Source organism: Ursus americanus, chromosome 3 (assembly GCF_024610735.1).
Source record: "Ursus americanus isolate L20-20 chromosome 3, mUrsAme1.1.p, whole genome shotgun sequence".
Lineage (NCBI taxonomy): Eukaryota > Metazoa > Chordata > Mammalia > Carnivora > Ursidae > Ursus > Ursus americanus.
Window position 1 is genome coordinate 40,212,094 of NC_142129.1, and position 27,737 is coordinate 40,239,830.

At 44.0% G+C, this 27,737-nt stretch overlaps 1 protein-coding gene across 3 annotated transcripts in view; it reads left to right on the forward strand.

Annotated features, from left to right (window-relative positions):
* The window catches only part of AOAH (acyloxyacyl hydrolase), a 250,760-nt gene that overhangs the window by 213,553 nt on the left and 9,470 nt on the right, over positions 1–27,737 (forward strand). For all 3 annotated transcript variants that reach the window (XM_045792859.2, XM_045792860.2, XM_087860902.1), the window contains 7 exons: positions 4,800–4,836; positions 5,577–5,651; positions 13,385–13,557; positions 20,074–20,132; positions 20,221–20,280; positions 21,590–21,686; positions 27,025–27,101. In XM_045792859.2, coding sequence (XP_045648815.1) covers positions 4,800–4,836; positions 5,577–5,651; positions 13,385–13,557; positions 20,074–20,132; positions 20,221–20,280; positions 21,590–21,686; positions 27,025–27,101 — 578 coding nt within the window. The remainder of the gene's footprint in view (positions 1–4,799; positions 4,837–5,576; positions 5,652–13,384; positions 13,558–20,073; positions 20,133–20,220; positions 20,281–21,589; positions 21,687–27,024; positions 27,102–27,737) is intronic.

Below are 27,737 nucleotides of genomic sequence, written 5' to 3' on the forward strand. Positions count from 1 at the left end.
CATCATCAGAAACTGTCACAACAAACAATTATTAAATGCCTACTATTTTGAGCTCAAGGTCAGTGTATTAGTCTGAATGTTTCTACTTATCACAAGCAAACATTTTTAGAGAAAAGAAGGAATTTAAATTTCTCATGGCTGATTTTTTTAACTGGATTTATATAAGTCGTACTCTTCAAAATGCTTCCTCACTTATAAAAATGTGAGACAAATCTGCATTATTTAAAATCTGATGAAAGTTAAAAAACATTATTAGATTTACTTTAGGTCCATGTATGACAACACCTTTTCCATGAACATTTTATACTCTCTGTAATGCTTTTTAGGTTTCTGGTTCTGGGTACAATAGAGTAAGTACACTCCACCCAGTCTGGCCCATGGAATACAGCTGTGAAATCTGGTCAGATTACTGTGAAAAGTAAATAGTAGCAAGTTGATTGAAGAAGAAAATCAGAATTAGGAGTACCACCAAACTAGCAGTGAAGATAGCATTTTGTTGTCCTCTGATATCTCCCAACCTAGACTCAAAGCCACCTGGTCTATTTCAGTCGTTGCTGATGTCTGTTGTTAAACTGGCATCTGAAATGGATTACTGCTTACTAGCTGAAGGACCTTGACCAAGTCTCTTTCTGTCTCTGGGCCTCATCTGCAAAGTGGGCTGCCTGATCACGTGCTCTTGGAGGTCCCACCCAGTGCCAATGCTCAGGACTTCACACATGGCATCTAAGCAGCACCAAGAGTCAGAGTGATTAGCCTAATGAGGCTGCAGCTGAAGGGCAACCCCCCTCCCCCCAGCCTGGTGACCACATGAGTTTGTAAAATTTGCCAACTTAAGATGTTTAACCACAATTGGTTAAGACCCTTGTCTCTTTCCACTGTGGCTTCCCTTTGTGTCAGGTCTCATTTTCATGTTTTGTGTCCTTTTCCTTAAAGAGGATCCCCCAAATTATATAAGCTTCAGAACTTGAAACCTGGATCTGCCCCTGTCCTATTCAGATAGTTTAGCCAAGATGGCATTCAACTAGCGATTTCTGTCTGAGTCATGTGTAAGAATGCATCAGATATTTTATTGGAAATTAACAAGTTCTTGTCTTAGAACTTTAAGAAAGGAAACACCTGCTTTTCTTTCAGTACACAGCTTCACATGACTTTTTCAGGGCTCCTCAGAATCCTAACACTTTATGTTCATTATCTGTTTCTTGACTATAAGCTTCACAAGAATAGGGAAGATGTCTTTTCTATTTGCTGATGTGTCCCCAGCATCTGTGGCAATGCCTGGCACAGAGTAAGTACTCCATAAACATTATCAAGGTGATGCATTAATTTATGAAGACCTATATTTAAATATACCTTGTCTTTTTCCACGAAGAATTTGAGAGTGAGCACCCCTGCTCTGGGCCAGGTGCAGAAAATCGCAAGCTCATTTAGAAGACCATTGAAAGTGTCTTACCAGTTGATTTGAATGCCCAGGATATGAAGCATTTGCTGCTGTGGTCAGCAGTGATCCAGCAGTGGAAATGTAAGCTGAAATTTATTTATGGAAGGATGACGAATGCTGAGAGTATGTGAAAACCTTCCCTCTTCTTGCAGTGCACTATTCCTCATTTAAAAGGCACTGAACAAACCAGAATTCTGACTTTGATGGCCAAAAAAGACTCCCTTCTTCCCTTAACTGTGGACAGGTAGATTCTCTCTTGGGCCACCTTGATGAATCAATCAAATGCCCCTCTTTCACAGTCACATCTTTTCCATTTCTCTAAACTATAATTGTAGAGACCAGACTATGGACCTCTCAAGGGTGATGGCAGTTCTTCAAATGCCCCCCCCCCTTTGTTTTGCCACATCCCACAGGCTAGAAGCTGCCTTTCTTTCCTGCTCACGCCTTCCAGGTCCAGCTGCTTCAGTATTTTCTACAATGGCAGCAGCAGAATCAGCAGCTGAGTAGAAGTCTATATCCAGGAGGAGAAAGACAATAGAGCTCGGAGGGAGAGAGACAGCAAATGTTGATGGGGCTTCAAAAGAATAGCAGAACAACAGGAAAAGGGAATTAAAGAGAGAAAGTGATGTGGGAATTACCTAAGCTAATTACATAATCTCATCAAAGGAAGATTCCCAAAAGGAAATGTAAATTGTGGAAGGCTCAACAACTCTAGAGCACGGAGAATTCTGTGCTTATATTATAAATATTCACCAGGAAAAAAAATTAGCATTTGGGTAAAGAAGAGTAGGCATGTCCCCTCCCGTTGAGTGGTTGTTTGTGATTGCTGTTTCTAAACTCGCAGCACCGGTTGCGAGAGGCCTGCCATCCTTGTCCCCAGCGGCAAAGGGATGTGGGTGGTGTGTGCAGGGGAGGGGGCTGCCTTTGTGGCAAGCCATGACAGATTCTCATTTTGATTTTCCTCAAGCTCTGTGGGTGCTCTGCACCTCAAATTCCCAGCTGTACTCTGGATAATGAGGAAAATTATTGGCCTGACCTGGTCCTTTAATTTTTGTCCCGCTCATGGCTTGAGCTTTCATTAGCTTTCATTTCTCATTAAGAGAAAAATCAAAGAGTGAGAATTAAACACCTCTTGATTGTTATTCTACTGAAAATGGGAAGTTGAGAGTTATGGGGTTGGAGCTGAAGGAAAGGCCCAGCTGAGATGAGCGAGCCACGGTAGGATATGTCAGCAGGCATTGGCTGTCCTCCTTCTCCTCCCTCTTGAGAACAATAGGGAGCAATCTTACACCCAGAAATACTTGGAGTCTCTACATTTAGGACTCAGTGTTGTAAAAATCTGGCACATTCTCTGAGCAGAGATGAGGCTGAAATCACATTGGGCTTTTCTCTTCTCAAGCATTGGGTTTGGGATTTACATGAAGCCTTTCGCCAGTGCTCAGTTATGTGTTTACCCCTATAGATGCTCCTCCTCAGGCATAGAGGCTGTGTCCAACCCATCTGTCAGTTTCTTGCGTGGCAGTGTGTCAGCACGTGGCAGGTGTTCAGCAAATGAATGGAGAGGGTGAATAAATGCACGCGTGCTGACATGAATTGACTGCTCTTAATATCTATGTTTGTGTGCATGTTGAATATACCCCGCCTCACTACATAAAGGAAATAAAAACAGTATGGTGGTTCCTCAAAAAAAATTAAACATAGCACTACCATATGGTCCAGCAATTTCAATTAGGTATATACCTAAAAGAATTGAAAGGAGGGACCTAAACAGATCCTTGTACACCAGTGTTTGTAGCAGCATTATTCACAATAGCCAAAAGGTAGAAACAAAGCAAGTGCCTACCCACAGATGAATGGACAATCCGGATGTGCATATCCATGTAATGGAAAATCATTCAGCCTTTAAAAGAATGGATATTGTGACACGTGCTACAAATGGATGAACTGTGAAAACTAAATGAAATAAGCCAGGCACGAAAAGACAAATATTCTATGATCCCACCTGTATGAGGTACCTAGTTATTCTTTAATGAGTACAGGGATTCAGTTTGCCATGATGGAAAAGTTCTGGAGACGGATAGCGTTCACAGTCACACCATAATGTGAATGTACTTAATACCACTTAATTGCATGCTCAAAAGAAAAGTTAAAATGGTAAAGCTTACGTGTTGTATATTTTACTGCAATAAAAAAGGAAATAAGGCAACATTCGTTTAATGTACTGACATTCCTAAATCAACCCAGAGAACATCAGCGCTGCCCATATCCTTTGATTCCAGCTACATGTGAAGAAGGGGCAGTCACTGAGTGGCCACACTGCTTCAGCAGAACGTGGGCCTTCATGGCCTTCCCATCTGTGCAGGCCCCCTTTTCCCATGTGGATCCATAAAAATGCCATAAAATGCACCTTCCCCCAAGCTTCTAAGGCTGGAAATTACAGGAGAATCTGCCTTGTCCCATGAGTTGTACCACCCACCTGATGATTGATTACTCACTTGTTACTGCAGACCAGCCTCCAAGGGACAAACTAGCAGGAAACCTCTTTGGATTCACTCTTTCTAGACTCCCAGCCTAGAGGAGAGCTCAGCATTACAGACAGAAGGGACTGGGTTTAAATTTCAGTTCTCCATATTATTACTTGTGTGGCTTTAGGCAACTCACTTAAGTATGCTTCAGTTTCCTCATCTATAAAATGGGAATATGACTGTACCTTCCTCACAGAGTCGTGCGAAGGCCTAAATGAACTAATAATATAAGTGCCTAACAGAGTGTCCACAATAAAATGAGTATTCAGTGAATACAGTTTTCATGGAAGAGGTACGTTACAGGTGGTAACGGGTGGAGTAAAGATGGTCATTCATTTCATCACGGGAGTTGAAATATAGGCCCCATACAATCTGAACCTTGCACAGGCCAGCCAACCAGCATGAGCCTCAGGAGTGAGCAGGGATACCAGCACATGATTAAATGGGGCTTTCTGGGGGGATGTGTAGTGCTCAAAGAATCCTTTTCACTTCTCATTCCTCACCCAATTCCTTAATCTTTGGGGTAGTTTCCTTTTGGAGATAGATTTATATCATTTTTTTCACATCTACTAGAAAGTTTACTCATTCATGCTTAGGAAATATCTTGAGACCTGAATATCCAAAGAATTAAGGATTATGTTAGCATAATGCCAAGTAAATAGAAAGCCCATGAAGGAGAGTTCCAGGATGAAGTCATTCCTGTCCCTATGGTGGTGCGGATGACCTCTGGCTGCACAGTGATGCTTCTCCATGCTTCCAGTCAATCAGACTATCATACTGATAGTGTTGAATTGAACTCACTAACTTTACTTATTTTCTTAATTTTAATTATTCAGGTGCATCCTCCCGGAACCTGGAGAAATTTCTAGAAACGTAAGTGAAAGAGGGATATACGAAAATGTTTTTGATTGGGTTTTTCATTGTGAAGGAAGAATGAAAAACTTCTGTTGTCACCCTGTAATCACTTGTACTGAGCACCAGTATCTTGCTAGTCATTCCCAGACACTGGGACCTTATCACTTCTTGGGCCAGTGGACATAGGAAGTGATTAATTTGCATATGTCCTTAAAGAAGGATCATAAAAATGTATACAAAGCAGGTCAAACTTAAGTCTAGCCAAAGTAGCTAAAAAAAAGGCAAACAAAAAAAAAATTACTTCCTTTTCCTACTTTATGTGCTCATTTTGAGCATAAAATTCAGAAGCAAGGCCCTCAGTGCCCAGAATGGAAACCTTGGGAAATCCTGGAATTTTGAAAGTTCGATACAGGAGCTCAGCCATCAGGATGTCCTACAAATCTGGACGGAAGGAAGCTAGTTAACACTTGAGGACAAATGCTGTAAAAAATCCTAAGATGATGGTGCCGTGTGTGCCTCCTGGAGACTTCAGTCCGCTCTCTCCAATTCTATGCACTTATGTGGTCTTTCCCTTGTGGGGAAGTAATTTACAGATTATACAGAAGAGGGTGGAAATGGGAAGAGTGATCCTGGAATAAAAGAAAAATAGCAAAAAGTTACCAAAAGGGGGGCCATACAAAATCCTTCATGGGCCCAGGCTGTGACATCAGCTGTGACAAATTTCGGTTTCTAAGGGTTTGCCCTCTCTGGCTTTTCAGTTTGTCTAGAAACCAACTGTTGGACCATCCAGCCATTGTCATATATGCCATGATTGGAAATGATGTCTGCAATGGGTGAGTTATGGAGAAAGAAGGTTTGGAAAATGCTTGGACTCTGGGTTCTCCCTCTTCTCTTCTCCACTCCACTGTGTTACAGTAGCCTGCTGTTGAGTTGAATTTCTCTTAGTTAAGTCCTAGACACATGTGAAATCGATAGAACAACCCATAAAGCTGAAAGACCCTTTAAAAAATATCTGATCCATTAATTCTCTGCTCTAATTGCAAACAAATGGGTATGTCACCATACAAGTTCTCAGTTGTATCACAAGATACATGCTGCTACTAGCCAAGACTCTCAAGATTGAATATCATGGCCTTTTAAGTGAAATAAGGCCAAATCACAGCTATCCCATAAGAATAGCTTCCTCACTCACATTCTGATGTAGGTATTCATGTGGTAGAGACAGCGTAGACTCAGAGCATTCGCAAACAAACTGTGTATAATTTATGGCCAATCCTATATATGCCCATGGCCCATAGTAAGGAAGCAGTTTTTCTAAACTGCTAATATCAGTAGTGATTTCAATTCATGTTGAATGCCTTAGTCTCCCACAACATTTTGGAAGGTTTCTCAAAAATTATGTGTACCCCTAAGAATATGCTGCACATGTGAATGCCATCTGTCCTGTGATTGTGGCCAAAAAGAAAGAAAAAAAAAAAAGGTGAAATCAGATCTGGAACAACTCCCCAGTAGCCACCCACCCACCATTTTAGAAAACAGAAAAGTAAAGCCAAGAGAGATTATGTGACCTGCCTGATTAATTGATTAATGGCAGAGCTGGCCTCCAACCCAAGTGATACTAGAAGTAGGTCATCCTAAACTCACTGTCCGTCCTTTGCTTTCACTCACCAAGCTTTCTAAGCCTGTGCTAAAAACCCAGTTCAATATTACTAGTGTGTTTGCCCTCACCAACACCTCCATGAGGTAGGAGAGCCCTGGAACTCTCACAGTGAAGGAGGTGTAGACCTAATTAGTGAAGTGAGTTCAGGTCAGGAGATACCATGCTGCGATGCAGAGATGCTGATGTGCCAGACCCCACCTTGGCACCCCCCCGGGCTGGTCTACCAGCCTCCCCAGACCCCCAAGGCTCCCAAGGCCCCACACTGGGGACCCAATTCCCAACTTCTGTGATGAGCCACGTGGAACTCTCTGGTAAATAGCAAACACCTCCCAAACTCTCCATGAACCAAGAGTCATGCCACAGCAGCCTCAGGAGGAAAGCATGATGGTCCCTATTTTATAGAAAAAAAAAAAAACAGGTTTGGCAAGATTAAGGAGCTCGAGTGTGTTGCTATGAGTAGCAAGGTTGAGAGGCAGACTAGGTTCTCTGACAAAGTTCTGTGCTCTTTCCATAGTCCACACCTGCCTTAACTGCTTTCTTTTAGGCAATCACTTTTTTAAATATATGTGTTGACCACCTATGATGTGCCAAATGCTGTGCTGGGCTCTGGGACATAATGGCAAAGAGGCCACAGTGCCTGACCGCAAGGAGCTTATGGAAGAAGAAGCACTGAGCTGCAGCCGCAGCCCCATCACAAAACAGAATGAATCTATGTCACATCAGCCAGTGCCCCTCCAGCCTCTGGATCATGTTCCCCCAGAGGGGACACAGAGCAAACTAGGGATAGTGAGCCCAGAACACCTGCAGAAAGAGCCTTTGACTCCAAGAGCCCAAACCCCTGCAACTGCACTTTTCCAGCAGAACCTGCTTTCTCAGAGGCCCTTCCAGCCCAGTCCTGCTTTTCCTTTTCCAAGGAGCCAAAGGGTAGGCAGACATCAGCCAGAGACCTGCGCCAGCCTCTCCCCCCGCCAGGGATCTGGGCAGAGAAGCAGCGAGCATTTGGGTGAAAGAATGGGGTTGGCAGCATGGGATGTCCCTGCAGTGCCCACTTTGCAATGTCCTGTGGTGGGGTTAGAAAAATAAAGACAGATGGCAGCCATACCTCCCCATCTGCCAGCACGTCAAGGTGGAGTAGACAACCCAAAATGAGCAATGGGATCTCATAAAAAGCTCAAGCCAGCAATGAGTTGCATAATAAGTCCGTCCTGGAACAAGTTCGGGGATATTTGCTTGACTTTTTTCTTTCCTTTTTTTATGATGATGCTAGCATTTACTGAAATAATGCAACCATGCGCTTCTTTCTCAATTCTCCAAACTCACGCAGTCATTCAATAAACACGTGCTAGATGAATGAAGGTCATGGTTGGAAGATAGCTTCTTCATGTCTGGAATTTAAGAAGAAAGGTAACATAGACAAACACAGCTTTCCCCCATGACTCTACTCAGTTTGGCCAAAGCTAATCCAGCTTCCCCTATCACTGCCCTCGAAAGCTAAGGAATGTCTATGATACAAAAGGAGGAAAATGCCTGGAAATAGGGCAAATTTGAGTGAGCTAGAGCAGCGGAACCTTGAGGAGCAGGGGCAGCCTGGGAAAGGGAATGGCTTTAAGGGCCTCAAATCATAAACCCTTCCTCCATCCCCCACCATGACATCCCTGAGAAGAACATTGCAATTGCCAGAAATGAGATAGAATTATAAAACATCTAATAGTAGCCACATATATTGACATGGTTCCATTTTTTTTATAGTGGACCTAGAAATAATTACTTGTACATTTTTCACCTAATGGAAAGAGCCAGACCCACTCTACATGGGTTGTCTGTGTCCGCCAGTACCCAAGCACTTTTTTCTCTGCAATGCCAAAGCTTCCAATGTCACCTAGGGCAGCCGATCAGCATTGCATTAAGAGGAAACCAGCAGGGATAACTGGGTGATGGACATTAAGGGGGGCAGGTGATGTAATGAGTACTGGTTATTATATAAGACTGATAAATCACTGACCTCTACCTCTGAAACCAATAATATATGTTAATTAATTGAATTTAAATTTTTTTTTTTAATTTTAAATAAGAGGAAACCGGCCAATGTGCTGATAAGTCACTGGCCCCAAGGAGCCTGCACTAGCAGGAAACAATCCATTCCATCCAATCAAGTGGTAGAAAAACCAGCAGGGAAGGGAATGCTCAGAGGAGTTCTTTCTCCCAGCCTCCTCTGTCAGGGCAGGGGTGGCCAAGGGAAGGATAAGGAAGTTCCCAACCGGCCAGCACATTCCAGGTCACCCCCACTTTCAGGGACCCAGGATCTCTATGCAAGGGGTAATTTGGCCCAGTGAGTCCCCAGCTCCTCCCCAGTCTGTGTCAAGATGCCTCCTCGAGGGGGTGGGAGGCCAGCGATGTAATCACAGCTGGCTGGCCTGAAGGAAAGGGCTCCCTGTGTTGCCTGGCCGCTAAGGGAACTCAAATGCTAGCTTGAGTGAGCACTCAGTCGTGATGCATCTCTGGGCTTTAGCTCTGGTTCTGGGAAATATTTTCCACAGAGGCTGTTTGCCTTCTTCCTTAAAAGGGGGCACATCTCTCTGGCATCAGCCAGGTGAAATCTGGCTGGAATAGCTGCCAGGTAATGCAAGGATCACAGCCGGCCCTGCATCCAAGTCACGAGGCTTATTTTCAAGATCAGACACAATTCATGAGGACAAGGACAGGCTCTGAGCTACCCAAGGGGCGAGGCTCTTTCTCTTCAGCCTGTCGCATGTTCCTGACCTGTGAGAGCACAGCCTGGATGCCTCTCTCATCATTTCCCTGCCACCAGCATCACAACTCCCAGGCTTGCCCTCTGCAAGCTCAGCACCCCTAACCCCTCACCTCTCCATCAGAGTGACCAGTGTGAGCTCACCGGTGTGTGCAGAAGGCTGGAGGGCACTGGGGAGCGCAGACAAACCTGGGCTGGCAAAGTGGACCCCATGCAGGCTCCAGCACACATGGGCTGGGAAGGGTTAGACGCTTCCAGCTCAGCCCGTCCAACCCACAGCGGACATCAGAGAAGTCCTGGGAGATGTTTGCCAAACCACTGGAACTCTGGTCTCCAAAATACTGGTGCTGAGTCTCCTCAAAGACCACCAGATGAGAAGGAGAATGCAGATCAAAATGGCATTGAGAATTTTTCAGGGACAGAATCAGAAGGCACCTTCTAAGGCATCCAGAAGGGGTGACCCACCACCTGTCACTTAGACCGATTTGCCTTTGCCTGAACTAAGAATCAGTCCATTTGGGGGTGCCTGTCTAGCTTAATAAGTAGAACATGCCACTCTTGATCTTGGGGTCATGAGTTCAAGCTTCACGCTGGGCCTAGAGCTTACTTAAAAAAAAAAAAAAATCCGTTAATTTTGCTAAGCACATTAAAGGGTTTAACTGACAACGCACATGTGTAAATTACGTAGCTGTGCATAGTGGAGCAAAGATGACTGGAGAATGTTCCTCCAGCTGCACCAAGGCTTCCATTTTGATTTCACTTAGTAACTAGCCATTTGGGTTATGCTTTCTTCAGTCTGGGGTGCTCCTGCAAAAGCACAGATGAGCTCAGAATATTTGTTATCATCAGGGCTGTGTCTCTAGCCAAAAAATAATCATTAAATAGGGAGTTTGGGAGACTTTTCTCCATCTTAACTCATCTTGGCTTTATGTGATTGGAGAGCCATAGCTCAGCATAATTGCTTTGGGCCAAAGTGCTAGTGTATCAGCAGGAAAAGAAAAAAAAAAAAACTGAAGTGCCAAGGCAAAAGTTAATAAGCAGGATGTGCTAGCCTTACCGATGATGGAAGGTATGGTGTAGACACTGGCTTGCTTCCATTTCACCCCCACTGTCACACAACACACACACACACACACACACACACACACACACACACTCACACACGGTGAGTATCAAACCCGGTCACTCTGGGTGGGTCCTCCTGGGCTGAGCAAACCCACAAGGCAGCCTCAGTCCTCTTCACAAACTGGGATCCTTCTAGCACTTCTGTACATATGCAAGTCGAGCCAAAGCCCCTACCTACCCTTCTGCCCTTAGTAGGTAGGCAACCTATTCTCATATCTTTAGGAGAGCTTTTTATTCAGGTTAGAGAGATTTTTACTCATAAAGTAGTATAATTTTCCCCTAGGTAACAGAAAACATGAATTTAGCATTCTGTTCTATATGCTGGGGTTTTGTAAAATAGAACATCTTTTCTTTTCTTTTCTTTTCTTTTCTTTTCTTTTTTCTCTTTTCTTTTCTTTTCTTTCTTTCCTTATATTTTTTTCAGGGCAGGGTGAGGGAGTTCCAAGCAACCCATTAGATAGTATAGAAGTACGTACACCACCCATGACTAACACCTTGCTGGCAACCCCTAACCTCAGCTTTGCTCTGCCTTCTCTGTGCGGGTACATATTGCTTGTCACAAATGAGCCAAAGTGATCTTTGCATCTGTGATCAGCCTGTCACCTCTGGGCAGCAGCAATTTAGAAAGTGATTTTATTTGACTAAGTGAAATAGGTGGGGATCAAATGACATAAAATTACAATGCTTTCAGCTCCTTCCATTAAAGCTTAGGTGGAGTCCGGGTTTTTTCCCCCTTACTTGAGAAAGAATAAAAATGAGAATCTGTTTTATTTTTATTATTTTTATGATTACAAAATAACATCTGTTGCGAAAATAATACAGGGTGTAGAAAGTGAGTTTCCCCATAATCACTCCATACCACCCCCCACCAGCCTGCTCCAAGCTAACCAATGGAGGCAGTTTAATGTACTTGCATCCAGATTTTTTCTATGCAAATTCTAACTTACAGACTGATTAATATTCATTGAAATGAAATAATAGTATGCTTACTGCTCTGTAATTTGTTCTTTTCAATCAACAATACTTTTTAGCAGTCTTTTCCCTGCTAATACATACAGACTACTTCATTATTTTTTAATTTTTTTAATTTTATTGAGTTGAAATTTACATAATATAAAATTAACCATTTTAGAGTGAACAATTCAGTGGCATTTTGTAATTCAGAATGTTGTATAACTGTCACCTGTGTTAGTTACTTCTTTCTTTTTAGTGGCTGTATAGCCTTCTACCTCAAGGACTTACTATAATTTATATAACCAGGCTTTTTGGCTTTTTCTAACTTTACACTATTTTACATAATATGGCAATACTTGTGTGTACATCTTTGCACATTTGTGGAAATGTTACTGTAAACTTCAAGGTCAAAAGTTAAGCCAACTTCAAATGCTGATACTTTTTTTTTTGAGAGAGAGAGAATCTCAAGCAGACTCCACTGTGTGCAGAGCCCAACTCTGGGCTCAATCTCATGACCTTGAGATCATGACCTGAGCCAAAATCATTAACCAACTGAGCCATCCAGGCACCCCAAATGTTGATACATTTTGAAAAATTCCCTCCAAAATGGCAGTATTAGTGTCCATTTAGGAGCTCCCTTCGAACTGATAACAGTGGACGGGCGCTTTCCTGCCTCAGTAGGTAAAGCATGTGACTCAGAGTTGTAAGTTTGAGCCCCATGTTGGGTGTAGAGATTACTTAAAAATAAAATCTTAAAAAAGAAAAATCAAATTTTTTTAAAAAGTGTTAATACTGGACACCCCTGGGAGTTTCTTTCTGTTCCTTCCTTTCGTGTCACTTATGCCTCAGGTCCAGCCTGTGAATAATAGACTTACTTTTTCTGGTTTGGGATCTGTATTAAGTTCCTGAAAGCTGCCATAAGAAAACACCACACACTGAGTAACTTCAGACTCACAGTTCTGGAGGCTAGAAGTCCAAAATCAAGGTGTCAGCAGGGCTATGCTTTTTCTGAGAGGTCTAGAGGAAAATCGTTTCTTGTCCTTTATGCTTCTGGGGGCTCCTGGCAATCCTCAGAATTCCTTGGTTTGTAGGAACCTAATTACTGTCTCTGTTTCCAGCTTCACATGGCCTTCTTTCCTCTATGTGTGTTTGCATAACACCTCTTCTTGAAAGGACACTTGTTTTTGAATTTAGGGCCATCTCTAATCTAGTATGACCTCATCTTTACATTTGCAAAAACCTTGTTCCGAATAAGGTCACATTCTGAGGGAAACTATTCAACCCATTCTAGGATCATTATGTAAATTTGGAATTTTAAGGACTCAAAATAGAAAACAACTTATTATTCCATTTAGGTTAACAAAAGGCAGTTTAAAGAGTAGATGAAAATCTTATAGAATTCTACAATCTACTCCCAGGTTAATGCAGGTTAGTATCTTAACTCGAAGTATTCCTAAAAGTGTGTAAGTTCAAATTCAGTGTAGAAAGGAAGGATGTAGTGTGGATACATAATGTCATTTTATTTCTCAGTAGAGTTGTATTTTCTTAACTGTGATATATGTGAAAAGTTTAAAAGACAAAGTTACAGATCTCAGAGGGTCAAACAAAGAATATGTAATACCACACTTCTTTGATTCTATTAACGGTGTGTATCAGTCAGGATAGGTAAGGTCATGCCGCAGGAAGAAACAGCCTCAAATTGTAGTAGCATAAAGCAACAAACATTTACTCATACTACATTGTTGCCCAGGGGTCACCGTGGGACTCTGTTCCAGGACTCAGATTAGTGAAGCAGCTGCCATATAGAACATTGCCCAGACTCATGGCCGAGAGCATTCTAGAGGCTCTCATATCAACAAATGTGACACATGTCACTTCTGCTCACAACTGATAGGCTAGATCAGTCACATGGCCCACCCAACCACAACAGGGTCAGGGAGCCTAATATATTTCGCAGATAACACCCATAACTACTACACTGTGTGTATGGGGCAGGGGGAGGAGGGATGGGGAGATTAATGTATGTGTATGCATTTATCCTTATCTACTAAGATATTTTTTGTTTCTTTCACCAACAGGAAAGCTGACCCAGTCCCAGAAATGACCACTCCTGAGAAATTATACTCGAACATCATGCAGACTCTGAAGTATCTAAATTCCCACCTGCCAAATGGCAGCCATGTTATTTTATATGGCTTACCAGATGGGACATTTCTCTGGGATAATTTGCACGACAGATATTATCCTCTCGGTATTGGTTTGAAGATAATTTTACTCTTTAACAATGTCAGTTATAATATATGTAGTTCAAATATATTTAGTTCTAACCATATAGGAATACACCTAAAATGTCACCACGGTGCATAGGTCAGAGCTGGTGAAGGCAAGAGCCCTGAGGTGTGGATCTAAAGGTCAGTATCCAAAGATGGTCAGAACCAGATCCAAAGTCAGAAAGGGCAGAAATTTTTAATGTAGAATTAGGACAAATTGAAGGGTTAGAGTTTAAATCAGGAAACTCCTTTAACAAAAAGTGAAATCTAGAATAAGCAGATGAAGCTCAAGTCAAAGAGAAGGATTTCTCCGAACCTCAATGGTGAGTGCCCCCTGGTGGCCAGAATTCTAAGAAATTCTGCGGACCCTGGTGGCCGTTAAAATTCTACCCAATGCATCCTCCAGTGGGCTTGCTTGCTGCCTCTACACTCTCTCAGCGTCCTTGACTCTGAAATGCTTTAAATATCTGCGGAAACTTCCAATAGCATCTCTAGCATTCCAGATGCTTTCTAAACATTGTAAAAGTAATAGTAATTCACATCAGGAAGGGCTGCCATGCTGATCCTTAAAACAATCCTGTTCATCCAATTAATGATATTTTTTTAACAAAATTGAGTTCCATTTTATAGATGAAAAGCCCAAGGCTCCAGATGTTGCATAGCTTATTGTATATATGATCTGGGTATAGTAGGGCTCTCTTTCTCTGTGTTTGGGGGAGAATGTCCTTTCAAAAAATATTTATTATGTGCCAGGCCCTGTTCTAGGCACTGCGTAAACATCAGTGAACACAATAATCAAAAATCCCTGCCATCATAGGCTTGTATTCCAGTAGGAGTATGCCAGAGGATAAGTGTGACTAGAAAAATTAAGCAGGGTAGGAGGTTAGGAAGTGCTGGCCTCAGGCCTCTCTGACAGGCATCTACGATGAGGGGCCTGGGTACCCTCCCTTCAGCCTCATATCAACAACACCTGTGCCAGTCTCTCATTAGAGAGATGGCCCCTTCCCTGGTATTGCCATAGCCCCCTCTTTAGGCCCCCTGCTAAAGTGTTCTGGAGGTCCGAGCAGTTTCTAATGAGTCCGATGAGAAATTCAAAGGGAAAAACCTGAAACTCCTTCCTCAGTGTCCACCTTAGGGGGAGGGGGTAGAGCGCTTTTCCTTGCATTAATAACTTCTCTGTACCTTTCCAGTCTCCTCTTCTCCTCCTGTAGTCCCTGCTTAAGCCAACCCCCACCACCACCTCCTTCAGGAAGTTCCAGCCCTCCTAACACACGAAAAGAGCAGGTCCCCTTTACCTAGTTCTCAAAGGGCTCTGGTCCCTTCACCAGGGGGACAGCAGTAAAGACCTACTTTCTAGGCTTCCCACCAATAAGACTGAAGACAGTTTTCCTCTTCAGTTACCAAATGCACCACAAATATCATTCTCATCCCAGCAAAACACTGTCCAGCTTCCCAAGAGGAACGTATATTCCTTCTGTTCCCACAGCTTTGACTGTGACCCTTGGAAATAGTAGCATGGTCACACAGAGAATTTGACTCCATTCTGGGCTTCCTTGAGCATGTGAAGGACAACCACATGGGCCAAGAATGTCTCTTTGAGCCATTGGGGTTGAAAATTTGAGTTCCCCCAACAGATGTTTTCAGATTCCTAGATTTCTCTCATGCGAAGAAATGCTTGGGGAAAGAAACTTGAGGACAGGGGAGATGTGCTTCCAATTTACTCTGTCACATCCATGAGGACTTGACTTTGGGTTTTCTGACTTTAAATCCCATTTTCTTTCCGTGAACTCTGGTTAGACGATTCCATAAATTCTCTCAGCTATGCCACATAATTCGCCTGACTCAACCGCAGTAGGTAATAATGACACCATACAATTTGGAAGGGAGGGAAAGAAGGTGACTGGGGAGACTTATCAGTCACTCTGGTGGATTCTCTAGGCCAGCGGTTTTCACGTCACCCCTACTCATTATCACAAGTGGAGAAGGGGTGCTACTAACATCCAACGGGTAGAATTCAGGGTTACTCCTAAACATCCTGCAATGCACGGGACAGCCCCCCACAACTAAGAAGAGCAATAGAGCCAAGGTTGAGAAACCCTGCTTTAGGCTGTGCCTTGTCCTCAAATGTCCTTTCCCCAGCCACTAGTCAGGCACTAGCATTTCACAGCACAAAAAAGGAAGAAGGAAAAGGTAGAACGAGTTTGTTCTATATAAACAACCCTGGTTTTGAAAAAAAAAAAAAAATCCAATTAGGAAGAAAGTTGAAACCATCTAAAATTTGTTTAATGTTTTTAAGTTATTATTCATATCCTAAATTATCCCTGCTGCCTGGTTGCCATGGGAAATAAATTATAAATTCCTCCACGAAGCATCAGTATCCTTCCTAGACAGCCTGGGGAAGTAGGTAGGATTTACCCAGCTTCTTCATTTCTCCTTTGGCTGGTGCATAACTCACGTAAGATGAAAGGCTTGAGGGGAGGGCTACTGCCCTCCATCTCAGTTCTGCTCTGGCTTCACATCCAGTCTTTGGACCTTCACTCCCATCAGACGTGAGCCAGTAGTGAAGTAAGTTAACGCCAGGCCAGTCTCAGGGTTTGGCTGCTCTGCCTAGGTTAGGATAGGTCTCATCTTAATCAATAGCCAAACACCAAGTCTGGTTCCCAGGGCACTGTGCTAAGGATTGTGTATGCAAATAAACAGGGTTTTCCATTTATTTCTATCTCTGAGCCTAGAAACATGGTGATGATGCTCTCTAGACCTGACATGAGCTACCCATTAAGGATTAAGAAAGAGGTCAGGAAGCAGGAGCCAAGCAGAACCCCTGGGTCAGTGGTGCATTTTCTGCTGCCTCAGTAGGACTGGTAGGAACTTAGCCTGACCATTCTCCTAAGATAAGGTTAAATGCCATAGCACCAGATCAGCAGGCAATGGAGGCCCAGGGCAAGAATAGATTTTTAGCTCGCTCCTGCCAAGGAGGAGGGGTTAATAAATCCCTCCTGGCATCTCTTAGCCATGTTTGAGTCACTCCCCAGTCAAAGCCTGGCTGCCAAGGGCTGCGACAGCTCCACAGTCTCTACCAGTAATTAAAATTCCTAACAAGTCTTTTTGAGGAATAATTACCAGAAAGTAAGTCTCGCACATTAGGATTCTACTTACATAGATCTTTTCAAGCTTGACCAGGGATAAGTCCTCTCAGACACAGTCTATGAGAAAGGCAATCTTTCCATAAATATGTCTGAGATACCTATTACGTGCTTTGGGGGTAAAGATGATACTAAAATGGTGTCCTTGTCCTCAAAAGAGAGAGAAAAGACAATTCCACTGGGGAAAATACTGTATAGATCCTGACAGTGAAATCACCTTGTGCCACTGATACGAGTACAAGCCATAGTCATTCTGGGTGCTACCGGAAGGGTTAGATTATAGTCAAAAAGTCCAGGATTGCTGCTACAAATAAGTCTGCAAGTAGACCTTTCTTGAAAGGCCTCTGCCACAAAACATCAACAACTTAATTTTTCCCCAATTACTCTTAAACTTGAAACGTACTATGTTTTAAAGTACCTTGCAGTATACCTCTTATTTTATTACTGGCTTACTCCCTGTCTGAATTCATAGGGTTTTACTAAAGTTTTGTACTTTCAGATGGTATTTCATGGAGGTGTGGCTGATCTTTGTTGGTACTAAGCTTTTATTTCAGTGGCAGTCCCAGCATTAAGTAAATGCCGAAGACTCTGCCCTAAAGAACTAATAATGACTGAGATATGAGCTGCTCCTACAGCCACTTGGGGTAGAACATGCCCTTTAATCTTTGGGGGGACATATGGCAGCCACTGGGCCGGCGCACTGGCTCCCCACCCCTTATGCGTGGGCACACGTGCGTGCGCGCATGCGCGCACACACACACACACACACACACACATACTCACTCACTCTGATAGTTCCTCAGCCTGATAATTCCAGTCCTCTTGCCCCTGTCCTGGGCATTTTTGACCAGCTTTCTTTACCAGATTCACTTCTGACCAGAATGTTGCAGACACTGCCTCTTTATAGGTACGACATGTAGGTAAGATCAATCTTTATACCAGGGCTCCTCAAGATGCAAGAATACCATTGAAAAGTAATACCTAAAAAGAAAGAGTGAATAACCAACTGACAGCACCAGTTAGTGGAGAAAAGCATGAGAACTATTTTCCCTTCTCCCTTTCTTTAAACCATAAGTCCATCATAAGCACTCCCAACTGACCTTCCACATGGCCAGCTCCAGAGTCACCCTACCTTCCACAGCAGAAATCCCAGAGAGAAGAGAAACCAACTCATTACACCTTTCCCAGTTCCCTCCCAACTGCAGCTAGCATGCCTTTGTCCTATTCAACAGACCTACCTACTCACCTAAGGATTTTTCCTGAACCAGCCTTGTCTAATTAGAGCTCGTGCCAGAATAGCAAGAAGGGGGAAAGGGACAGGGATTGAGAGAAGGCCCAGAAGGAGGACACACCTTGTAGTCTCATCCTAAGGTGTGCTGGGACCCCAGCAGTAGGACAGCAGGGAGAGAGGAGTAAGCCAGGATGGACAAGGCTATGGCTGGACTTAGCCTGTAGAGGGGAGCCGGCAGATGAATTCCCAGTATCCAGTAGCAGGACAAACTCTGGTCCCCCTGGATAGCAGAGCAACCAGCCTTGCTGGTGGGAAGGGGGAGGGTGCAAGAGTATTACTTGTAATCAGGGCTTAGGTGGCACCACCCACAGGTTAAAAAGACTTCAGCCACTGGGCAAGGGAAAGAGAGAGGGAGGCCAGTTCTCAGGGAGAGGGGATTCATCAGGGCCAAGCAGGTTGACAGGGTGCCAGCCAAGCTGCTTAAGGTTTATTACATGGCCCCAGCCCAACAACAACAACAAAAATAAGATGGTGGAGGGAAGGCTGCAGTGGGGGGCAGTACCAACAGGAGGCAAGAGCCAAGTCATTGGGACGCAGAGGATGGAGGATGGGGAGTGCAGGTAGGAGGTGTTAGTCACTGTGGCTGGCTAGGCTGAGACAGATGGGGACACATACAGAAAGATAAATTACAAAACACACACACACAATAGAGGGAAAGAAGCCTCAGCGGTGCAAAACGGGATCTTGGAGAAAGATGAGAGCTCAGGGCTCCATGTTGAGCATAAAATGAAAGCAAAGACAGAAGCTAGTGGCTTGGGATTCATCTAAAATACAAAGACGCAGACACCTTTGAGAACAGAGGAGGCCTGGTGTGTCATTGTGACTGTAATGGCAATAATAAGCCTGTGGTTTTCCAGTCTTGGGATTCACTCACCCACACACAGAGAGAATACATATTTCCTTTATGACAAGAAAATTGAGTCTATCTACCAGTCTAACTGATCTGAGGTATAAGTGAAAAATAAGACTGTGTTCCATCACCTTCAATCTTTCCCTTCACTCTGAGATAGGTCCTTATTTTCCTTTATTTTTTCAAGTGTGAGAGAAGTATTAATGGGTAAGACATCAGTCGTTCACCCCTGAGATTTGGGAGGGCCTCGGTTTTGTGTCTCAGCCACAGCATGAAAGTTGATTCACCTCCGGGGGTGAATAGGCTAGGAGGTGGGGGGAGAGGGGAAGTGTGTGAAAAGAGAGAAGAAATAACCCTCACAGATTCTGGGTCTACAACTGATGTTTGGAAAGATTGGATGAACTCACCTATGGCACTTAACGCTTTTATTCTTTTTTTTTATAAGCTTTATTTTATTTTTGTTGTCATCTCTATGCCCAATGTGGGGCCAAAACTCACAACCCTGAGATCAAGAGTTGTGTGCTCTTTCAACGGAGCCAGCCAGGCACCCCCACCTTTATTCTTATGTACCTCTTTAACCTGTACCAAAAACTAAATTAGAGCATATCTAGTAATTAGGGCTCAAATAAGATGTGCACTGGGCTGTGGAGGGATAGCACGTGCTGTCCTCTCCCATTCAGTGGCCACTGACGCACTTGTGGAGGCTTGCAGTCTCCCAAACTGCGGGGCAGTGCGTGGTCAGAACTTCAGACACCTAGAATGTCCTGGCAGGTCCTCAGCATGGGATAATTGGGCAGATCTGAGTGTTACATAAAGTCGTGAAGGAGGGTTTGGCCAACTACCACCTTGCATGCTCTCCGTACCCCATGGGAACCTGGCATCTCATACCATTGCCAGGAGAAAGCCACTACTCCGCAAGTCCTTTGTTAGTGGTGTTCCAGTCTGTGTGGGGCCTTCTACTGGGGTCCAGAAAAGGGCAGAAGCTCGAGATGGGAGTAAACTCCTTAGGACCCCTCCCCAGCTCAGTCTGATTTCTATGGCACTCAGAAAGAAGGAATGCTCAGGCATTCTTCAAAAGCAATGCTGAAGGAAAACTCAGGGCAGGTCCCTGGAAGTGCCGCCCTTCTCAGGAAAGGCAGGATCACCCACAAGTGTCCCTAATTGGCTGCTAGATCTGAATAAGTACAACATACCAGACCTCTGTGTCTTCCAGGCCAACTAAATAAGGATGTGACCTATGCACATTTCTACTCCTTCCTGAACTGTCTCCAGGTAAGCCCACAATGACTTGTTCCAAAGCCACATTCCCTGGTACTGGCCTTGTTCCTCTGTAATCAAAGCGGTGTTTTCTTACTCTCAGGTCAGCCCCTGCCACAGCTGGATGTCCTCCAACAAGACACTCCGGACTCTCACTTCAGAGGTAGGATGGTAGCAGCTCCTTTGATAGCATCTTTGATCATCCTTTCCCGGTGTTTACTGCAGCATTTCCACTGGGAAGGGGATTTGGGCAGGGCAATGGCCTCCAAGCCGATGAATAAAAACATCAAACTGCCAGGATGTTTGAGAAGTCAAGAGAATGTGGGGTGCCCTGTCCCTCTCTTTCTGCCACACTCTGGGTCTGGGGCTCTGGCTGTGTCTCTCAGTCACTGTCTCTGTTGTGTGCCTTTCTGTCTTGTACGCACACATACGTGGACACATGTATATCCCTTTTAAAGCTGGTCCTAGGTGTATTTGTAGACACAGAGAGGAGTGAGCAAGGTTAGGCCCACGGATGCCTGGCATTCTCTCAAGGTGCATGAGGACCAGGTGCTCCACAGCCTTTCTCTCTTCTCTGAGGGGATCCGTGGTTCACGTACTTCTTTCACGGATGGTGAATAAATCTCTTTGTGAAAGATTTATTGATTGTCTTTACAAAAGAAATATATTTCAATTTAAAAAAAACTTGAGGAATATAAAAAAGCTGAGACACAAAGAATAATAGCAAAAATTACCACAAATCCCATCACCCAAGTCAGTAAGTATGTATGTCTTTCCAATATGACTTTCATAGATATTTGGGGGGGTTGCCTACACAGTATCAGAGTACAGATATTGTTTTGTGCCTTCCAATGTGCATAAGTTATTCCTCCACATGATAATTTTGTAATCATTTTAAAGCATGCAGCCCATGAATGTACTGTGATTTATTTCACCCCTTGGTGCTGGACATATAGGTTGTTTCCAGTTTTTCACTATGAAAAATAGCATTGCGATGAACCTGTATGTGTGTGTGTGTGTGTGTGTGTGTGTGTGTGTGTGTATTTCTATACTGTGTCTATTTCCTTCAGACAAATTCATAGAAAAATTATTGGGTCAAAGGGTGTGCCATGTATAAGGGTTTAATCCCTGTTTCCAAATTGCTGTCTAGAAAGGTGAAACAAATTGACATTCTCAGTCACATCTCCCATGGCAATATTCTAAATTATCGTGATTATTCATCTTTTCTTTGCCAATCCCATGGGAAAGAAGTGGTATCTTATTACTTTAATTTTCGCTGATTGATTCCTAATGAATGTTAACAGTTTTGTATGTTCGTGAGCCATATGTGCACGACGAGAATTTCACGGGCAGAGTTTCCCTCCACTGGTGGCTCCGAGCGAGGGTGGGGACTATCAATGTCTTTGTTCTGCCTGAGTCGTCTCACTAAAGTCTAGTTTTCATGGAATTCTCCCTGCTTCTTTTGTATTCAGAGAGCAAAACAACTCTCCAATACACTGAAAAAAATTGCAACCAGCCAGAAATTTACGAACTTCGATCTTTTCTACATGGATTTTGACTTCCACGAAGGTAAGTGTTGTTTGGAGTAGGTATTGACCCAAGAGAAAAGTAGCCGCTACAGTGTAGAGCCTGACTGAGCAGAGCTTTTATAAGCCAACAGGCAGTAGATCAGGCAGGGTGGTCCCTGCACATTCTGACCCACTCACAGCTCTGAGTATTGAAGAAAGATAAAGTGTGAGACCCTTTCAGGGAGGGGAGAAGCTTACCATCGCCTCCTCATTTCGCCATCATTTTCGAATCCCTGAAGCAAGAGAGCCAATGACCAGTTGGAGACAGCTTTGGGCCCAGAGCCAGTAGATCGATGGATTCGCCTAGCTCATTCTTGCCAGTTGAGCAATGCCCTGCTTACCTGTGGGCTAGAGATGAGAGTGAGCAGGAATAAGGGATAAGGCAGTGCCTCCCGTATGGACACTGAATGACCTAGGGACTCAGTGGCAGCGCAGAGTCCCAGCCCCCACACCTGATGTAATTTATCAGAGTCCTTAAGGGAGGGACCTCAGATTTGCCTGTGGCCAAGTGGACAACCCATATCCCAGCCTTCTGGAAAGAACGTCGCTGTTTCTTTTCTAGCATTCTGTCGGAACACAGGGGTCACTGATGAGTGGCCACCCAAAAGTAGGCGTGATTGTGGGAGCTACTGATTTATCCTTTAAGTTTTGACTCTGAAAAATTGTTATTTATTGACTTTAATCCTCCCAGTCTCATTTTCATTGCTAAGCACTTGTTATACAAGAGAAAGGCCTCCTGTTGATTGACTGCCAGCTGAGATGATGCTAATGGAAAGCTTTACAGTGTATGCAAATGATGGAAGAGGTCTCAACCAGAGTTTATCATCTCTCTCTTCCTGCCACCAACACCCCCAGCCCCAGCATCTGGGATGAAGCAGATGGCCATCATGAATTATCAAATTTTACATTAGCTGACACGTATTGCATTGCACACTCTCCTACTTCAATCCTGAACAGCTTTTCAACAGGACTGATCTCCCTTAACTAGATTTCCTGCCTAGGTGATACATAATTCTCTCCTGGGGAGAGACATTTTGATAAATAACCTCTCATTAAAATGCAGAGCTAAAGACTCATTAATGAATTCCTGGTGTAAACAAGTGCACCACCAAGTGATCTTTGATGATCATCAACCTTGAATATAGATAAAGTTATTAAAAATATAATAATGTCTAACATTCACATGGGACTTTTCATTTTCTAAAGTAATCTCTAGCTCTGTCATTTATTGTCTTTGGGAATGTAGGCAATTCCCTGAACATGTCTAAACTCTCCTTTCCAGACCTGGAATGGGGCTACCACATCTACATAACAAATCTTTGTGATGATTGTATGGAAAACGTGTAATTCTCCTACACGCTGTGCCTGGTACGTAGCCGGTGCCCAGGAAAAAGCAGGGTCCCCTCACACCCTTGCTCCTCAATGTGTGGCTCAGGATGAGCAGTGTCCACATCCCCTGGGGGCTAGTTATAAATGCAGAGCCCCAGGCTCCAGTCCTAATTAGGACCTACCGAATTGGAATTTGCATTTTGCCATAATCCACAGATGACCCATATGCACGTTAAAAGTTAAGAAATGGAGCTCTGTAATGCTCCAAGGTTAAGAATTTAGTCATCCGATTTTTACCAAGTCCTACCATGTACTGTGTAGGTTCTGGGAATATAGCTGTCAGGAAAACCAAAACAGCCCTTATCTTCATGAAGGATAGAGAAGAGTTTACGCTTGACTCAGTACACCAGCTTTCCACTGGTGACCTAACAGGCTTGAAGCAGAGGCTCATCGGCCCCTTCTTGTCCTCACAGCAACAATAAATGCAGTATAAAAGCTAGAAGTTCAGTTAAACTGAACTGAACATCCTAGATCAAATGGCAGTGGGTCACCTTACTCAGAAACCTCCTCCGTATTTGTCCTTACTTGGCAACAATCATCAACCATTCAAGGAATTTCCTGAGAGACATTTATTAAAAATAAAATCTGACGATCCAGTTTTGGTAGAAGGCCTTCTTTGCCTTCCCCATATGAAGTCAGTGGGCACTTGGCTAGGGAAGATGTTTGGGCTCAGTGGGAGAGAGAGTGCAGACAGAGGATCTGGCGGCCATGAACAGCTGAGACAGCGGAGGACTCATTCACCCCCAGATCCCTCTCTGTGGTAACCGCCATGCCTGGGAAGCTCAGCATCCCAGAAACATGGAGGTGCAAAGTGCTATTGTAGAAAGAGCCCAGTATTCGCCACCAGATAGAGCTGTGCCCCTATCCCAGCTCAGACATGGAAAGACTGCGTAACCCTGAGTAGTTAAATAATCACTCTGTTTTGTTCCCTTTTGTGTAAGGTAAGACTAACTAAACCAGGGAGCAGGTGGGGGAGGACTTGGGGGTGATGTGAGGATCGAGACAACACTGCAATGTAGTGAGAACCCTCTTAGCTGACATCCTCCCACCACCACTGTCATCGATGTATGCAAAGCACCTACTACGTTCTTCTAGGGCTTATCATAGGAGAATAAATGTTGATTCTCTTCCAATGTCCAACCCACCTGCCATCACCAGTCACACCCGTGGACCAGTTTGAGCCCCTACAGGAAGCTATGGTGGAAATGTGTCTCATTAGCACCATGGTCTTGTGTTAGCAGACATAAAAACCGTATAGCCACTTAGGAAGCCTGCAGTCTTAATGGTCACATGGAAATCTCCCCTCTCATTTCAGTGCTGTATTTGAGCTGACTACTGCATCACAAACATCGTCATTTTTCCTAGGAAATGTACAGTTCCATCCCCTGTGACAGAGCAAGCTGCCGCTGAGGGTCGCTGTCCCTTGAGGGTAGGCATGAGCCCTATCTGTTCTCCACTCTGACAGCGTCAGTCCCACAGTGAAAGGCAATTGCTCATCTCCAAAGACTCTTTTTTGTCTCTTGCTGACTCATCCTCTAACTGGTTATGAGCTAAACAGAGGCAGCAATTTTTTCTCCCTTCAGGAAATGCCAGCTGGAGCAGGTATTGTCCTTTTTCTTTGTCTGTACCACACCTCCCAAACGGAGGAAGGACAATGCCACTTGGCTGACAAGGCCATTTTTACACTGACAGTTTAAATATACCAGCTGCCCTCAGTTTCCAAGACAACTCAATTGGAGTAAACTTGGTTCTTAGTTCTGCCCCCGTGTATGTTTGTAAAACAACCAGTGATTTCATGGTGCTGACCAGAATTCAGACCCCTTGTTTGAAATATCTGCTGCTGTTGCTGGTCATCAAGGAGCTACCAAGGGATCGTGACTCTTCTTCAATGACTTCTGTTGCGTCTCTGAAAAGCTGGTCATTAGCAGAGCTACTTTGTCTTTACAGATACAGAAAAGACATTATGTACCAAATCCCCAGAGATCATTCGTGATCATTCAAGAAGTTTAATTCAGGTCTTCTGAGCAAATAAGAATTCATTTACCTATTTTTAATTGTGGTCCCAGGCAGGTAGAAAACAGACCAGCTTACCATGCTGCCCCTGCTTGGATCTCCTCCTTAAAATCAGTCAGAGGGCACCTGGGTGGCTCAGTCGGTTAAGCATGTGCCTTTGGCTCAGGTCATGATCCCAGTCTTGGGATCAAGTCCCATGTGGGGCTCCCTGCTCAGCAGGGAGTTTGCTTCTCCCTCTTCCTCTACCCTTCTTCCCTTCATGCTCTCACTCCCCCCTCATGCTCTCAAATAAATAAATAAATAAATAAATAAATAAATAAATAAATAAATAAATAAAATCTTTTAGAAATAAATAAAATCAGTCAGAGAAGAAATAGAGACCACTGGTATTGCATTTATTCTAGGAAAGCAAAATTTCCCCCTGAGATCAACAAATGTAAAAGGATCACTCTGTCTAACACTGGTCACAATACAGATAACACCTTAAACTCTTGCCTGTGAGTTTCTGATTCTCCCTTTAAGTGCTATAATACTGATGTCCGCAAATGTGCAATGACTGGTAACCCTCACAGACACAATAATCATGTGAGAAAATGATGTTTTTCACTCTGAATAGACTGATGGTAGCCTTGGTAACCTGCGGCATTTCTTTTAATGCCTATTGGATTATTCTATATGATAAGCCAGTTCTTCTAAAGACTGGACTCCCTTGTAGTGAGGGGGGAGAGGGATTTGTGCAGCAGCAGAAACACGTTTCCTGGCAGGAAGGAATATGTTATCACTGACTCCCAGTAACACCCAGATGCTAAATATGAAGCAGTGGCTCAGTGGCAGCCATTTTGCAGAAGAAGCCAACAGGAATTGGTGATCCTGTGTGTATGACCAGTAGGAGTTTTTTCCCTGAGCTCTGGGAAGGGCAGCAGTATTTGCAGTCCCTCAGGGAACTAGGATCGGGTAGCAAGCAGGGGTGGCACGCTGTGGTGGTAGGACTAATTACAAAAGCAGCATCGTACTGGTTCAGCTCTGGGACCGGCTTCCCTTGTACAATCAAAGCCTCCGGTAGCATTTACATTCCTTACTTTGAGGCGAGATGGGGGGAACCAAGAAGGCACACATCCCTGCTCTTGAGTCTTTGTGGGGTGAAGAGAGAAGAACTTGAAAATCGCTGCTGTGCCTGCTTCCGTCTCCGGACACCAAGGAAGTGAGGGCAGGAGTGACGCTGGGAGCAGCCAGTTTCAAATCTTTCCCTCTGGAGGCTCTCTAGGGATTTTGAAATTCCCCAGAGGAGTTCTTCCTGACTATATAACATCACAGTATAGAGTTAATGGTGCCGTTGCCTTAGAGCAACTGACAGTCCTATTGAAGGGCAGTTTTATTGCTTTTCATCACTTTGGGGCTCATCGTATTTCCTCTGTAGCCATACTCCAAACGTGATGTTGAGATAATTTTATGTAATCATATTTCTGAGAAACTGTATGATTTTTAATGGTGACGGCTTGACATATGCAGGCAGTATCTGGAAATGGCAGCCCACATAGAGATGGTAACAAAATGTTTCATTCTCCCCCCCCCCCCCCGCAATACTCTCCCACTGAGAAATGAGATGATTTTACATTGGTGTTGAATAGTTCAGAGCTCACCTTTTCCCACCACCCTCCTCCCTGCACAAACCACATTCACCCAACAGCCTCACACATTTTCTTCCTGAGTTAGAAAATTAAAAAGAAAAAAAAGAAAAGACCATACAATAGGAAGGTCATTCCTGTTCAGACAGCCTCCGGCCCGGGATAATAGCCCAGAGCAGCCTCGACCAAGTAAGCACCAGCCAGGCAGGCCCCGGGGCAGCTCTGACCTTGTCTACATGGTCCTTGCTCTCCAGCATGGACCGTCACTTAGAGAAGCGTGTCGCTAACCCTCTGTGTGTGTGTGCCCCGCAGTTATCGAGGAGTGGCGGAAGAGAGGCGGGCAGCCCTGGCAGCTCATTGAACCCGTCGATGGATTCCACCCCAATGAAGTAAGTGCAGTCCCACGCGGTTGCTGAAGGCTACCTGTTAAGGTTCTTTGTAAAATATAGTTATGGATCCATATGTTTGTTTTTGTCCCCTTTTATTCCAGAAAGATGTACTCACATGTCTAAGATAGAAGATTCAATAAAAACAAACTGAAAATTAGAGTAAAAGGCAAGTGAGATAGAAATGATGCCTGGCTTCCTAACTTAGTGTCTACAGTTCATATAATGTGCACAGGGTAGTCCTAGAAACTGCCAGCGAGAGCCTACAACATCAGCTCTGTTTTCTAGGGGCTGACGTAAAAAGGGCATACGTCATGGCCTCCATAAAAAATGATAATAAATACTCAAAAAAAATCACAAGGATTCTTGGAAGAGAGACCTATGAGAAATTTCTTCTATGGATCTTTCCAGAAAGGACACTCAATGAGAGGAAAACAGTGTTCTTAGCAATATCCTGCAGTAAGTGCTGTTTCTTATCTAAGACTCCAAGGTACAATTCTGGAAAGTAGTTCTACTCTGGCCTCTTCACAGAGCAAGGGGAACTGGAGGGTAGGACTCTGTTCTGTCCTACCCTCACCCTATCCATTATCCTAACTTCAACTAGGGAAGCTCTGCTTTTATCTGTCATACATATTGGAC